At 37.7% G+C, this 13292-nt stretch overlaps 1 protein-coding gene and 1 pseudogene across 1 annotated transcript; one reads left to right on the top strand and one right to left on the bottom strand.

Annotated features, from left to right (window-relative positions):
• The first annotated feature begins 490 nt into the window (after window positions 1-490).
• Window positions 491-3539, top strand: LOC113737854 (AAA-ATPase At5g57480-like; annotated as a pseudogene).
• Window positions 3540-3917: 378 nt separating this feature from the next.
• Window positions 3918-6804, bottom strand: LOC113713735 (7-deoxyloganic acid hydroxylase-like). The gene is made up of 5 exons (XM_027237555.2): window positions 6430-6804; window positions 6068-6291; window positions 5730-5974; window positions 4717-5104; window positions 3918-4554 (listed from the first exon to the last, which is right to left on the bottom strand). Exons 1-5 carry the CDS (start codon window positions 6707-6709, stop codon window positions 4117-4119), a joined length of 1575 nt encoding a protein of 524 aa, XP_027093356.2. The 5' UTR covers window positions 6710-6804; the 3' UTR covers window positions 3918-4116.
• Between the last annotated feature and the right edge of the window lie 6488 nt (window positions 6805-13292).

Below are 13292 nucleotides of genomic sequence, written 5' to 3' on the forward strand. Positions count from 1 at the left end.
AAGAAGGAGCTACCTATATTGTTCAGGGGTCGTTTATGAAGACAAACTTCAACCAAAAAGCTGAACTGACAAATTTGCCCCTAAAAATCAAGTTTGCAACTCATGTGATCCATCCCGATCGACCAGCACCGTCATGATTGCTTCACTCAGTACCGCGACATGAAAGCCATGGACCCAATTGAACTGTTAGGGATACTTCCAACTTGCAGCTTCGGGAACTTCTGTTTCAAAGAAGTATTTGGCAATTGTTCATCCCAAAATAGAGGAGTCGTTATTGGGGGACTTGGAGCAGCGCCGCCTAGTTTTGGCCGGAAGCCACCCCGAGAGTCAATTTATGGGGAGTTTTTGGGCCTTGTTAAGGCAGTTTGGCTGCTACATTTTCTGGCACTTTTGATGGACCCACCGCCTAGTCATTTTTGAGGCTACTAAGGGAGCTGATTTACATCTGTAGTATATGGACAGTGTGGTGAGGGTTCTTGGTGGTGGATGAATGGGTGGTGGTGTGCCTCAGGTGGTGGGCTTCCCGGTGAGCCCTGGGTTTAAACTTGGAAATGGTTCGCTAAAAGCCAGGGTATGCCTCGTTCCCAAGAACGGGTACTGAATTTGTACTACTATTTAGCCTAGTTAAAACTTAGAAGACATGGACTAGTGCCTCTGTGTCCGAATGGCATCGGGATTGTGCCGTTTGGTGTTGTTCTCCGATGAGCTTGGATTGAAGGTCGCAGCTGGACTTTGGTCAGGATCAAAGATGGGAGGGAAGGGGGGGTTCCAGTAGGAGGGGAGAAAAGAGAAGGCAGGGTGTAGGGGAAGAGAGAGGAGGGGAGGGAAGAAAGAGGGAGGAGGAGGAAGAAGAAAGAAAAAGGGAGAGGAAGGAGAGTGGAGGCGGAAGTGATGGTGGTGGGTGGCAATGTAGGTGATGGGTGGTTGTGGGTGAAGAAGAACGAGGGCATAAATTTTTAATAGTTATGTAGATGAAATTGTCCCTCAAAAAGTGACTTTCCGTCTCTCGGTATAAATACACGGAATGACTAAAACGTTATAGATTTACTAGTTCATTAATATTTTTGGCTAATAAAAAAGTTTAGTGATCAGAATCAATACTTTGCAATAGTTTAGTGACATTTCGTGCAATTTGCTCAAATCCAAATTCTAGTAATGTATTTTTTGCTTTTTTCCCCTCCTACTTTTCTTGCATTAATTTATTTTGCTTGTTTTTCCATAATATAAAGAATTTTTCAAAAAGTTGCATTTGTGAAATGCATACTTTCCAAAAGCAGCATTTAGGAAATGCAACATTTCGTGGACTTTTTTTTTTGCTCCACTTTATTTGTTTTATTCTACAATAGAAACATTGCATTTGCGAAATACAAGTTTTCGAGAAGCATTGCATTTTGCTATTATGTTTTTCACCCTCTGGGATGAAGTTTGGCAAGTGACATTGTTTGGGATTTCTTTTCTTTTGAAAACTAGCACTAATTGGGAAGTTACTCCTGTATTTGCCTTTTCCCATCTCCGGACCAAATAATTTACAAACGGGAAAATGCACTTTTCATCTTTAATATTTAAGGTGTTAATTAATTTCGTCCCTATGTTTCATGTGAAATACATTTGATCCTCATAGTTTTATAATTTTGACCAATTTTGTCCCTAAAATTTATGTAGAACACATTTCATCCTCATAGTTTTATAAGATCTACCAATTGAGAATAATGAAATGGTTGTTTAACAATTTGAACATAATATCATCACATGTCCTGTTCGTAATTGTATTATTAATACTTAATTCAGCTATTGATTAAATTACAGAAATAACAAGAAGTATTTTTGGATAGGAAACTATCACTTTTTTTAATGTGATATGATGTATTTAAGATAAAGCAAATAGATTGAAAGATAAATAAATAATTAAAAAACTTGTATATGATGCAACAAAACAAAATTTGAACAGTGAGGTTGTTTCTTTTCCATGACTTCATTTTCTTTGGATCTTTTTGTTCGATTATGATCAAGAAGAGATTAATTGTGGCTAAAATTTTTTAGATTTATTTTTATACTAAAATGAGAAATTGAATTAAGAAAAGATTTTTGACCTTTTTGTTGATCCAATGTTTTTTTTTCCTAATAGGTATGTCATGGTCAAGTGACGACATTTCATTCAAATTGTTTCACAATCCATCAATTGTCCTCAATCAGCCAAATTTACGAAACTATATGAAGATGAAATGTGTTTGAGTGAACTTTAAGAATGAAATTAGTCAAAATTATAAAATTACAAGGATACAATGTGTTTTGCATGAAACTTTAGGAACAAAATTGGTTGACACCTTAAACATTAGGGATAAAAAGTGCATTTTTTTCCATTTACAAACTGATCCTTAATGGTTTTGGACTCACCACTTATAAAGTTGGGAAATTTGTCAAATTGGTCCCGAATATTTTCACAAAAAAATTTTTTAGTCCCTAATATTTAAAATAATCCAGAATAGTCCTTAACATATAAATTATGAGTCAGTTTGGTCCTAGTTCTCGTATTTGTTCATTTTCCTACTAAAAATAACACACCTGTCTCACATAGACATAATTTCAAGAGCAAAATCGAAAATATTGGTTAATCTATAGTTTTGCATCCCTCAAACTCTTCCTCCGCTTCTTCAATTGGTTCTCACTTCTCAGTCTACTGCTACTATGACATCACAGAAATCGACGGCGTCAACACCAATGAACTCTACAATGCCGTCCAGCTGTACCTCAGCAGCTCGGCTTCCATCACCGGCAACCGCCTGAGCCTCACTCGCTGGCTCAACTCCACCTCAGGCTATCCAACAATGACCGCCTCATGGACAACTACAGGGGCGTGACGGTTCTGTGGGAACACAGTCACGCAGAGACAAGCCCAGACATTTTCTTGGCGGCCGTTGCCCGAAGAAAAGCGGGGCTTCACTTTGCGCGTGAACAAGAAGGATAAGTCGGTTATTTTGGGATCTTACCTAGTTTTTGTCATGGAAAAAGCCAGCGAAATACGTAGGAATAATCAAGATCGGTTGCTTTACACCAATTCACGTGGAGGGTCACTTGATTCCCGAGGCCATCCTTGGGAGTCCATACCCTTTAAGGATCCTAGCACTTTTGACACGCTAGCTATGGATCCGATCAAAAAGGCCGAAATCATGGCTGATCTTAAAGATTTTGCTAATGGGGAAGCATTTTATCAGAGGATTGGCCGGCCTTGGAAGAGGGGATATTTGTTGTACCGACCACCCGGGACGAGTACGTCTAGCATGATTGCTGCTGCAATGGCTAATTTCTTGGGGTATGACATTTACAATCTTGAGTTGACTGAGGCGCATACCAATTCGGAGCTGAGGAAATTGTTGATGAAAACCAGTTCAAAATCCATTATTGTGACTGAAGATATTGATTGTTCAATTAATTTGACTAATAGGAAGAAGAGCAGAGGTGCTGCTAATTCTGACGGACAAGTGGGTGGTCCGATTTTATCCTTAAAATATGTCCATGTGAGAGAGGTGTGCTATTTTTAGTCGGAAAAATAAGCAAATACGAACACTGGAACCAAACTGACTCATAATTTATATGTTAGAGACTATTTTGATTGATTTTAAATGTTAAAAACTGAAATTTTTTTCTTTATAAAAATGTTAAGGATCAATTTGACAAATTTCCCTACAAAGTTTACACTTCCACTCCACTGGCCCAACGTTGTTGTCCTCACATTTTCATTCTTTTATTCCCATCAATGCCAGGGAGAGTTCCGCTGGCACAGAAGCTATCGGACCACGTGTTTTCGTATTTGGATGCTTGCACGCCCTTGTCCTCAATTTCACAACTCATTTGCAGAGTTAATCTTTTTTTTTTATTATTATTATTTCACAACTAGCATGCCAAATAATACAACTGCATTTAAGTTTAGAACTGAAATATATAATCATTCACTCAAACTTAGACAAATATATATTATTGTCATACAAACCCAAGTCCAACAATGCAAATAAAATTTATTTTCTAACAAGCACAGAACACTTTGCTTGCTTTCATCCAGCCTAGCTTAATGCTGTAGCTTGTTCAAAGCTACGATAGGAATATTACTGCATGGCCATCTTAATTATGGTTCTTGAGCCTGCGCAAGATTAAATGAGCGCCATACTGAGGCTGCACGGTGACACGTCTAATCGGGGCATGGACATAAGATGGAGAGAGCTCTGAGGAAAGAGTACGTAGGATTATTGCGATAGCCATTTTTATCGAGTACAGTGCAAAGTTATTCCCAATGCACATCCTTGGTCCGAAGCTGAAGGGAAAATAAGTACCCTGGATTTTTGTTGCCTTCATAATCCCTTCAGAAAATCTCTCTGGTTTGAATTCCAAGACATCATCACCCCATAATTCAGGGTCATAATGGAGCAGAATTTGTGGCATCATGACCTGTACTCCAGCTGGAATCAAATACTTCCCAAGTTGTGTATCTTCGGAAGCCACTTTGGAGAGCTCAGCTAGTGGCGGATATAACCGTAGAACCTCGTTCAAGATCATAGATACCTATGTACGAGTAATACAATTGAGTGGCCAGAAAATACTATACATCAAGAAAGAAAATAAAAATCAAGAAATCTCATAAAGTTTTTCTAATAGGTGCCTATTATCTTCCCAATCTAGCGCCCAAAACTTCTGCATGATTTAGGAACTTGAAGGGAGACTTACAATTTTCAGGTGGTTTATACCATCATAGTCCGGCATTTTGTCCCCAAAAACTTGGAGAACTTCTTCTCTTGCACGGTCCTGCCACTCAGTGTGCTTACTCAAGAGGACGAGTGTCCAGAGGACCAAAGTTGAGCTGGTGTCCTGCCCTGCCCAATAGAACAGTTTGCACACAGCATAGATATCTTCAATGCTCAGTCCTGCACTTTTTTGGTTGCCCTGCAGCTTGATCTCATTGAGATTGGATTCCAACAATAGCCCCACGAAGTCAGCACCACCAGATTCTCCTGCCTGCATTGCCTTCAACTTTCTATTGATGATATCTGTAATCTTAACTCTTAATTCTCTGTCTAATGCTCTCATCCTGAGATTGCTCTTAGTTGGCAGAAACCTTCAGCAGCAAATTCAAACACAAAACTAATTATCTAATAAATCAGATAATAGTTCAGTACAACATGTGGATCGATTTTCTGATTCTTGACTATAGTCCATTGTTTGATTGATTACTGCTTGTTAAGTTACTCATTTACTTAACTTTTATTCTTAATTTGGTCATTTATTCTTAACATTGATTAAATGAACTTAATTAGTTCGCAAATCTAGTTTATACATACATATATATGCGTAACACGTGTTAGTATATATGTATGTGCATATTGGCATAGCCATATTCCAATATCGGATTAACATGGGGCAGACTTGGACAGTTTCTCCTTTACCACCCATTTTGTATAGACATGCTTTTAAGATTATATACGTAAAGGCAGGTTTACTAGTTATACTTTTCAAATTGATAATATCTACACAAAATTCCATTATAGCAAATGAGTTTCTTCATAAGGTAATAGGAACATAATATTAATTAAATTTTTTTTCCTGCATGAAGTTGATAATTAATTTTTAAAAAATAAAATAAAATAAAATATTAAAAAAAAGAGGCTCAAGGAACAAGACATGCATTTTGTGTACGTTATATTTATAAAGAAAAAAAAATTTTGGTTAAGGGTAAACTTTACCTCTTTCCTGGAAAGTAAACTGAGTTTACTTTTTCCCACGTATGATTGGCAAGTTCTTTCAGAAGCCCGACAATCTTTTTTCCTTCTTCGCCGCCAATCCCAAATAGTGATGTTGAAATTGAAGTTGCTGAAATCGATTCAACTCCAGGCCACACGTCCACCTCTGCTGCACCCCCCTCAGGAATCACACTAGTCCATTTGTTAACCGCATCGATGCAGCTCGATTGAAACAGTGGTAACATGCTCTATAAAACAGGAAACAGTTAAAGGGGTCATATCAACTACTAACCGGTGCATGCAGAGTTGAAAATGCGAGACAATAATGTTGAAAATCACACCTTTAACTTTTCCAAAGTGAAAGCAGGGTTAGTGATCTTTCTATACTTGGCCCATTCTTCACCCTCTACAGCGCCCATTCCACCGAAAAGGATGTGGATGAGTGGATCAAGATCGTGAAAACTCTTGTGAAATGTCGCGTGTCTAACCAAGGCGTCTTTGGCTAGTGCTGGATCTGTCACTGTTATCTTGGGGAATCTTCCAATCCACATGAAAGAATTTTTTCCTAAGTTTAGTTCAGCACAAAACGGTTTGCGTTAGTATTCCAACCAAAAAAAAAAAAAAAGAAGAAGGAGAAGAAATCAAAAGAGAACGCGAGCAAAATCACAATTAAGTGGTGCTTCAGAAATTAAAAGTTACGTACCATGAGATTGGACAGAGTTGTAGACTTCGGGCATCGTGCGTTTTACGATATTGTCTCCAAGCTGAATAGGCTTGGAATGAGCTTCCCTGAGTAATTTTGCACTTTCATAGAGGTCTCCTCGTAATAGCCTGTAGGGGTTCCCTTTCAAACCTTGTTCCCTAAGACATTTCTCAAGCTTCTTTGGTCTGAACCAGTACAAATCAAGCATCGCATAAAGCCAGTAAATGGCATAACCTACGAATCCCAAGATTGCTATTAATTTGAATCCCATGACTTCCATTTTCGTTGGTTTAGTAGCAGGTTCTATGGCTTTGTTTCTTGGGTGGGAAACGAATATATATAGGATGACAGGCGCTGGAGTCGGGTATTACTGGATCTTAAACCGAAATCATTTAAAAGCCTTGCACCGTTGGTAATAATTGCGAATCCCAAAATATTGCGAATCCCAAAATGCGACAACAATTTCCTTACCGCGGAAGTATATAAAAATCTAAGATTCTTTCACCATAGAATGCCAAGTGGATTTCAAACATTTTGACAAGAAAACTATGGTGAACCATAGCATTAAACTAGTGTAATTTAAGAGTTTTCCTGTTTTCTATATTTATTGTTGTGGTTACCAGTAATGATTTTGTGCTGTCATCTTTTTGCTCGTTATATTGTTCTATAGTTTTAACCTGGCTATTACTCACCCTTAGAACTTGTTAATTACCATTTTATTTTTGTAAATCTTTCTGATGACTGGCAGGGTCCTCTTTTCTTTTCTTTTGTTAATCCCCTCTGTCTACTGGATCTCCTTTCTCCTCCGCTTAGTTTCTTCTACACCTTCACTTCTGTATTGATCTTGAGCAGGCTGTTATTTACCGGTCTTTCTCTGTATTGATTTTCACTCTGTTACAAGTGAGGACGAACGAGAAGATTTGATTCTGGTACCATTTTCTAACTTGCCACTTTCTTTATTTGGCCTTTTGTCTTGTTCATATATATGACCAATTATTCATGGACAGGCTAGTGGCCCTTTGATTTTAACATGTGCAACGTGATTCCTTGTGGCCATGTCCAATTCTGAATTATTGCACAGCCATTTCAAAACCTGCATCATTTGTCGGGACATGGCCAACGTTGGGACCAATCACAATCTGGCAGATAGCTAAACTGAAAAATTTTGCACATGCATCACAAGAACATTGAAATTGCGTATGCATCACAGGATCATTAGAGATTCCTCAGGCATGTGGATCAAAGGTGTCATCAATTTTCTCTCCTGTGGTAAAAATGTCATCAATTTGAGTTGTTTTTGGTATTGCAGCCAGTTTGAATTTGGAGATCGAACAACTTGATGTGAAAACAGCCTTCCTGCATGGTGACTTGGAAGGGGAGATCTACATGGAGCAACCGGAGGGGTTCAAAGAAAGTGGTAAGGAAAATCTTGTATGCCGTCTTAAGAAGAGTTTGTATGGGTTGAAACAAGCACCGATACAGTGGTATAAGAAGTTTGACTCATTCATGACAGACCATGGGTACCACAAGACTACATCTGATCACTATATTTATGTGAAAAACTTTTCAGATGGTGATTTTGTTATTCTCTTGCTATATGTTGATGACATGTTGATTGTTGGTCGTGATACTGTGAAAATTGACAGGTTGAAAAAGGAGTTAAGTAAATCCTTTGAAATGAAGGATTTGGGTCCGGCTAGACAGATACTGGGGATGAAAATCTCACGTGACAGGCAAAATGGGAAGCTCTGGTTATCTCAAGAAAAATACATTGAGAAAGTACTCAACAGGTTTAACATGAGTAAGGCTAAGGAAGTCTCAACTCCACTTGCAGGTCACTTTAAACTGAATATCAAACAGTGTCCTACAAGTGAGAAAGATAAAGAAGACATGAAAAAGGTTCCTTATGCTTCGGCCGTTGGTAGCTTGATGTATGCAATGATTTGCACCAGGCCAGATATTGCTCACTCAGTTGGAGTAGTCAGTCGGTATCTCTCTAATCCCGGTAAGGAGCATTGGAATTCTGTCAAATGGATTCTCAGGTATCTCAAGGGAACTTCTAGATTGTATCTATGTTTCGCCAATGGTAAAACTATGCTAGATGGATACACTGATGCAGATATGGCAGGTGATCTTGATAACAGGAAGTCTACATCTGGGTACTTGATGATTTTTGCAGGAGGAGCAGTGTCATGACAAAGTAAGTTACAAAAATGTATCGCCCTTTCTAGTACGGAGGCAGAGTACATTGCAACCACTGAAGCATGCAAGGAAACTTTTTGGTTGCAGAAATTCCTTTAAGAGTTGGGTATGAAACAAGAGAAGTATAGTCTCTATTGTGACAGTCAGAGTGCTATTCATTTGTGTAAAAACTCCACATGTCACTCTCGGTCCAAACATATTGATGTGAGGTATCATTAGATTCGGGAAGTACTGGATTCCAAACTGTTGACACTTGAGAATGTGTATACAAATGATAATGGGGCAGACATGTTTACTAAGGCATTACCTAAGGAGAAACTCTTGTTTTGCAGGCAAGAAGCAGGTTTGGTGGAGCCTCCCAAATGAGTTGGAGGGGGAGATTGTTGGGTGTGGGCCAGCCCATTTATGGGCCAACCCACTTATGCAAAAGCTTGAGGGCTTCTCATGCTTAAATACACAGAGCAGCCGCATAAGGAGATAATTGCTTCGGTCCTTGCGTGGGAGAAAAAGTGCCAGCCGCCACTTTTGAGAGACACGAAGAGAGAGAAATAGCTAGAGAGAGAGAAACTTCAAGGTCTTGATTGGAGGGTGATTTGAAATCCGATTGAGACAAAATTTTACACACGGGATCCTCTCATCAAGCTCTACTCATCTACCGATTCAGATTTCGAATTTTCTTTTCGTTTGGTAACACCTTTTCAAACCCACTTCTTTGACAATTGTAGTTTTTTGGGGTGATTTTGTAGCAATTTTGCTTGGTTGATACTGGCAATATTATTGTCATTCGAATATTTCGGGTAGACCTGTGTACTCCCATTATTGTGATAGTGGAGATTTTTGACTGGACTAGATCCCGTGATTTTTCCTAATTGGGTTTTCCACGTAAAAATCTTGGTGTCCTGTGCCTTTTATTTTTCTTGCATTTTATTATCACTGCTGGTATTATTATTTGGTGATTTGATTTGTTCCTATTTTAACTGGTATTTAGGGAAAAAGAAATTTGTCCTGTGCTAACTCTGATATTTTGTGCCTATACTGGTACCCCTTTCCCAACAGATTTGAAGAGAAAAACTCAAAAATTCTTTCTTTCCCTCTCTTGGCCATCTCAACAGATTCCAGCAAGCTTTCTTCAACAATTTCAGCCAAGATTACCAATGTATTTACCAGATTCAAAGGCAAATATCTTGTAAGACAAGAGATAAACTTATATCATGCATTTGCTAGTAAATTTCTCCAAAAATTTCAAATAACAAGTTGCATATCTAGCTCTCACTTCCTCGGCCATAACAGAATTTTTCAGCAAATGAGCAGTCATTAAACAGGTTTTTCTTCAGTAAAACTCACTTTTCTTATCTAAAAACCAACATGCAACATACATAATTAAGAGTATTGGAAGATTGAGGGGTTTTATTACAAGTTTTACCTCCCTTTCTGTGAAAATCTAAGCTGGAAAATGCGGACAGCCTATCCTCTCCTGGCTCCTCAAGAAAACCGCACTAGGCTTCTCTTCCTTCTCCCCTCAATTCGGCTAGCATAAACACCAAGAGGCGACAACTTCCTCCTCACTTTCAACTCTCTTTTGTGCGTGGGAATAGGGTGAGAATATGGTTCTCTCGCTACCTCACTTTCTCTCGGTTTCAGTTGGAAGCAAAGAGGAACCAGAAATGCTTTTCCCTCTCTCTCGGTTTAAACAAAAGAAAGACAAATGGTTTCCTTTCGGTTTCAAGTCAAGAAGAAAAAGGAAAAGCTAGTTGGTTGCATGGTAATTCTAGCATATTCCTAGGGCCATATGGTCATTAACAAACTCTTGAACATTTGGCAAAAAAAAAAAAAAAACTAGACGTTTGTCATTTGCATGATTTGTCTCCAAACATTATTCAATTATGGCCAAAGTAATTCTAATAATCACATTATTGCCCCATTAATTTGTTTTGAGTAGTATAATTTCTATAAAGGTATTCATACAATAATTTAAAGTATCCCTATGCACTTTAAATTATAAAGGAGACAAGTAAACACATAAATCAATCAATGATATGGTATATGCAATGCTTTCGATCTTTAGAAGAAAATGTAAAATGTATGAATGAATTTTCCGCCTCTCACAAAAGGCTATTGCAGAAACATTGGAAATGCAACCAATATCCTCGCTGAACTTTGGGGTATTTGAGATGGGTTGGAATTGGCCTGCTCACTCAATATATCTCATCTTGAAGTTGAAATAGACTATGTGGATATTATATCTATGATTAAATCTACTGAAAATGTTTATCACTATTTACATCTATCCATTATGGATTGCATTATTGCAGATTCTTCTTCTCGCAGCTTCGGAAAGTTAGAATCTCCCATGTCTATCGTGAGGCTTATAGATGTGCATATCAACTAGCTAAGATGAGAAGCAAGCAGAATAGACACTTCACCACTTTTGATAGATGTCCTCAGAAGTTGGTTTTTGTTTATGATGAGAATATCAAAGGAGCCCGTCTTCTTGTGGTATTCCTACGGCTTGTATTGGCTAGTGAAACCATGGTTCGCCATTGTGGGTTGCGTTGCGATCTCGGTTGTTCCATATTCGTTGCGGCATATCGGGTGATACGCACATTATAACACATGAAAGTTTTCAAAAATTTTGAAAAATTTACTAAAATTAGAAAATACCAAAAAAGACACAATTTAAAAAAATATCCGAGTCAATTCTAAATTGATTCGGGTATATCGGCTGATATCATGTATCACGGATTCAAATCGGCCAATAGCGATCGAGTCAGAACGAGTCCTCAAGGATATGGTAATATCCGTGATTCGGGAATCGGTATCGTGCCGGTCCCCTCTGTTTCGATTACGAGCCGGTCGATACGTATCGGTATCGGCCGATATTGCGAACCATGAGTGAAATTGCTTTTGTTCTGTACTTTATTAATGCATTCCTCTTTTTACCAAAAAAAAAAAGAACATATTGGCCCTAGAAAAGAATAAACAAAAGCCAAAAGAAAAGAAAAACTCACGGTTGTGCGTGTTTCACGTGCACCTGCGATCAAGATAGGTGTTTGCTATATTATTCGGACTCTTCATTTGGTTTTGATCCCAAACTCATAGTACCCATGTCCACACGACACTTGTGCTAGATTGGGATATGTGTTCTACACTTTGAAAAATTTGTGGACATTTTGACTTTTGTGAGGTCTAATGTCCAAGGAAGAGGAGAAGACCTGGCTGAGAAAACTATTAGATGTAGAAAAGTTGTCGCATTGGTATCCTTATTGCACTAGAATCCTTTTAGCTATGACTCGGTGGCTACTTTAGAATTCTCCAATCCTTAGTGAGGTATGACTTGTATGTTGGCTGTATTGTATAATTCTTTTATTTACTAGAAATTTTGCCATACCCACGTACTCGTGTCCGAGTCTTTAGAAGTATCTCCGTATCCTAATTAACTCTTAGACACGTACTCAATCCAACACCCATACCCAAGTCCAAGTAACATAAGGTATTTAATTGAATATATATAAATTAATTTTTTCTATACTGTCAATGCAAAAACTTTTTTTACATAGGTACAAATTAATAACATGCCATGACTTGTGCAACATGATTGAAGGTGGTACTTTTTATTACGTGCATCTTTTGTTTTAAACATCTTTTGTAAAGTAAAAATTGAACCGAATTGAAGCTATGAAAGGAAAAACAAAACAACCTTCTCTGAAGAAACCGTGAAAAAGATAAGCAATACCAAGACCAAAATAAATCTCAATATTATTCCTTTGATTGCTTTGGTACAAAAGTAGTTATAGAGGAAACAAATCCTAAGAAGAACAAAGAAACTACAATGCCATACCAAAATAAAATAAATTTACTAAAGAGTAAAAATGATAGAAAATTGTAAAAGCCCCTCGTTACAATTTATGAAATCATTAAAACTTCTCATCTAAAAATCACACAATCCACAATATTTAGGGATAATTTCAGAAACCTCTCTTAAAATTTTTCATCATGCCACTTAGCACGTTCGAGGTTACCAAAATCTTATGTACCTCGAAGTCCTTGCTTGAGTTGACATTTTTTTGTAACATGTCAGTCCCTCTGGGAGAAAAATCAAGAAATAATATTTTGGTTCAAATAAGACTCTTATGTTATTCTATTTATGAAGCTTATAATAACACTGAAAATTGCGATAATTTGCACCAAAGTTTCTAAAATCTTACTTATCATGTCTCTCTCAAAGGTTGCAAATTGATAAAATTATCCTTGCACTCTTATTTAGCCTATGCATGCTAATAAGGTGCTGCTTCAGTGGGTTGCGGCTGTGTATTGCTGAGCCAGTCTCATCTAGTCATAATTTTTCCAGTTACTATCATTTTTTTTGGAAAATTTGCCAAATTGGTCCCTAATATTTTTTTACAAAACTTTTTTAGTCCCTAACATTTAAAATCAGTCAAAATAGTTCCTAACATATAAATTATGAACCAATTTGGTCCTAATGCTCATATTTACTCATTTTTCCGACACACCTCTCTCACGTGAGTATAATTTTAAGGGCAAAATCGGAAAACATTCATTAATCCATGGTTTTAGACTCTGAAGGAAAGAGAATATTCTCTTCAAAGTTCAAGCTCTTAATGGCTATTCTTCCATAACTCCACCCATTCCTCCTGGAGTCA

Source organism: Coffea arabica, chromosome 1c (genome assembly GCF_036785885.1).
Source record: "Coffea arabica cultivar ET-39 chromosome 1c, Coffea Arabica ET-39 HiFi, whole genome shotgun sequence".
Lineage (NCBI taxonomy): Eukaryota > Viridiplantae > Streptophyta > Magnoliopsida > Gentianales > Rubiaceae > Coffea > Coffea arabica.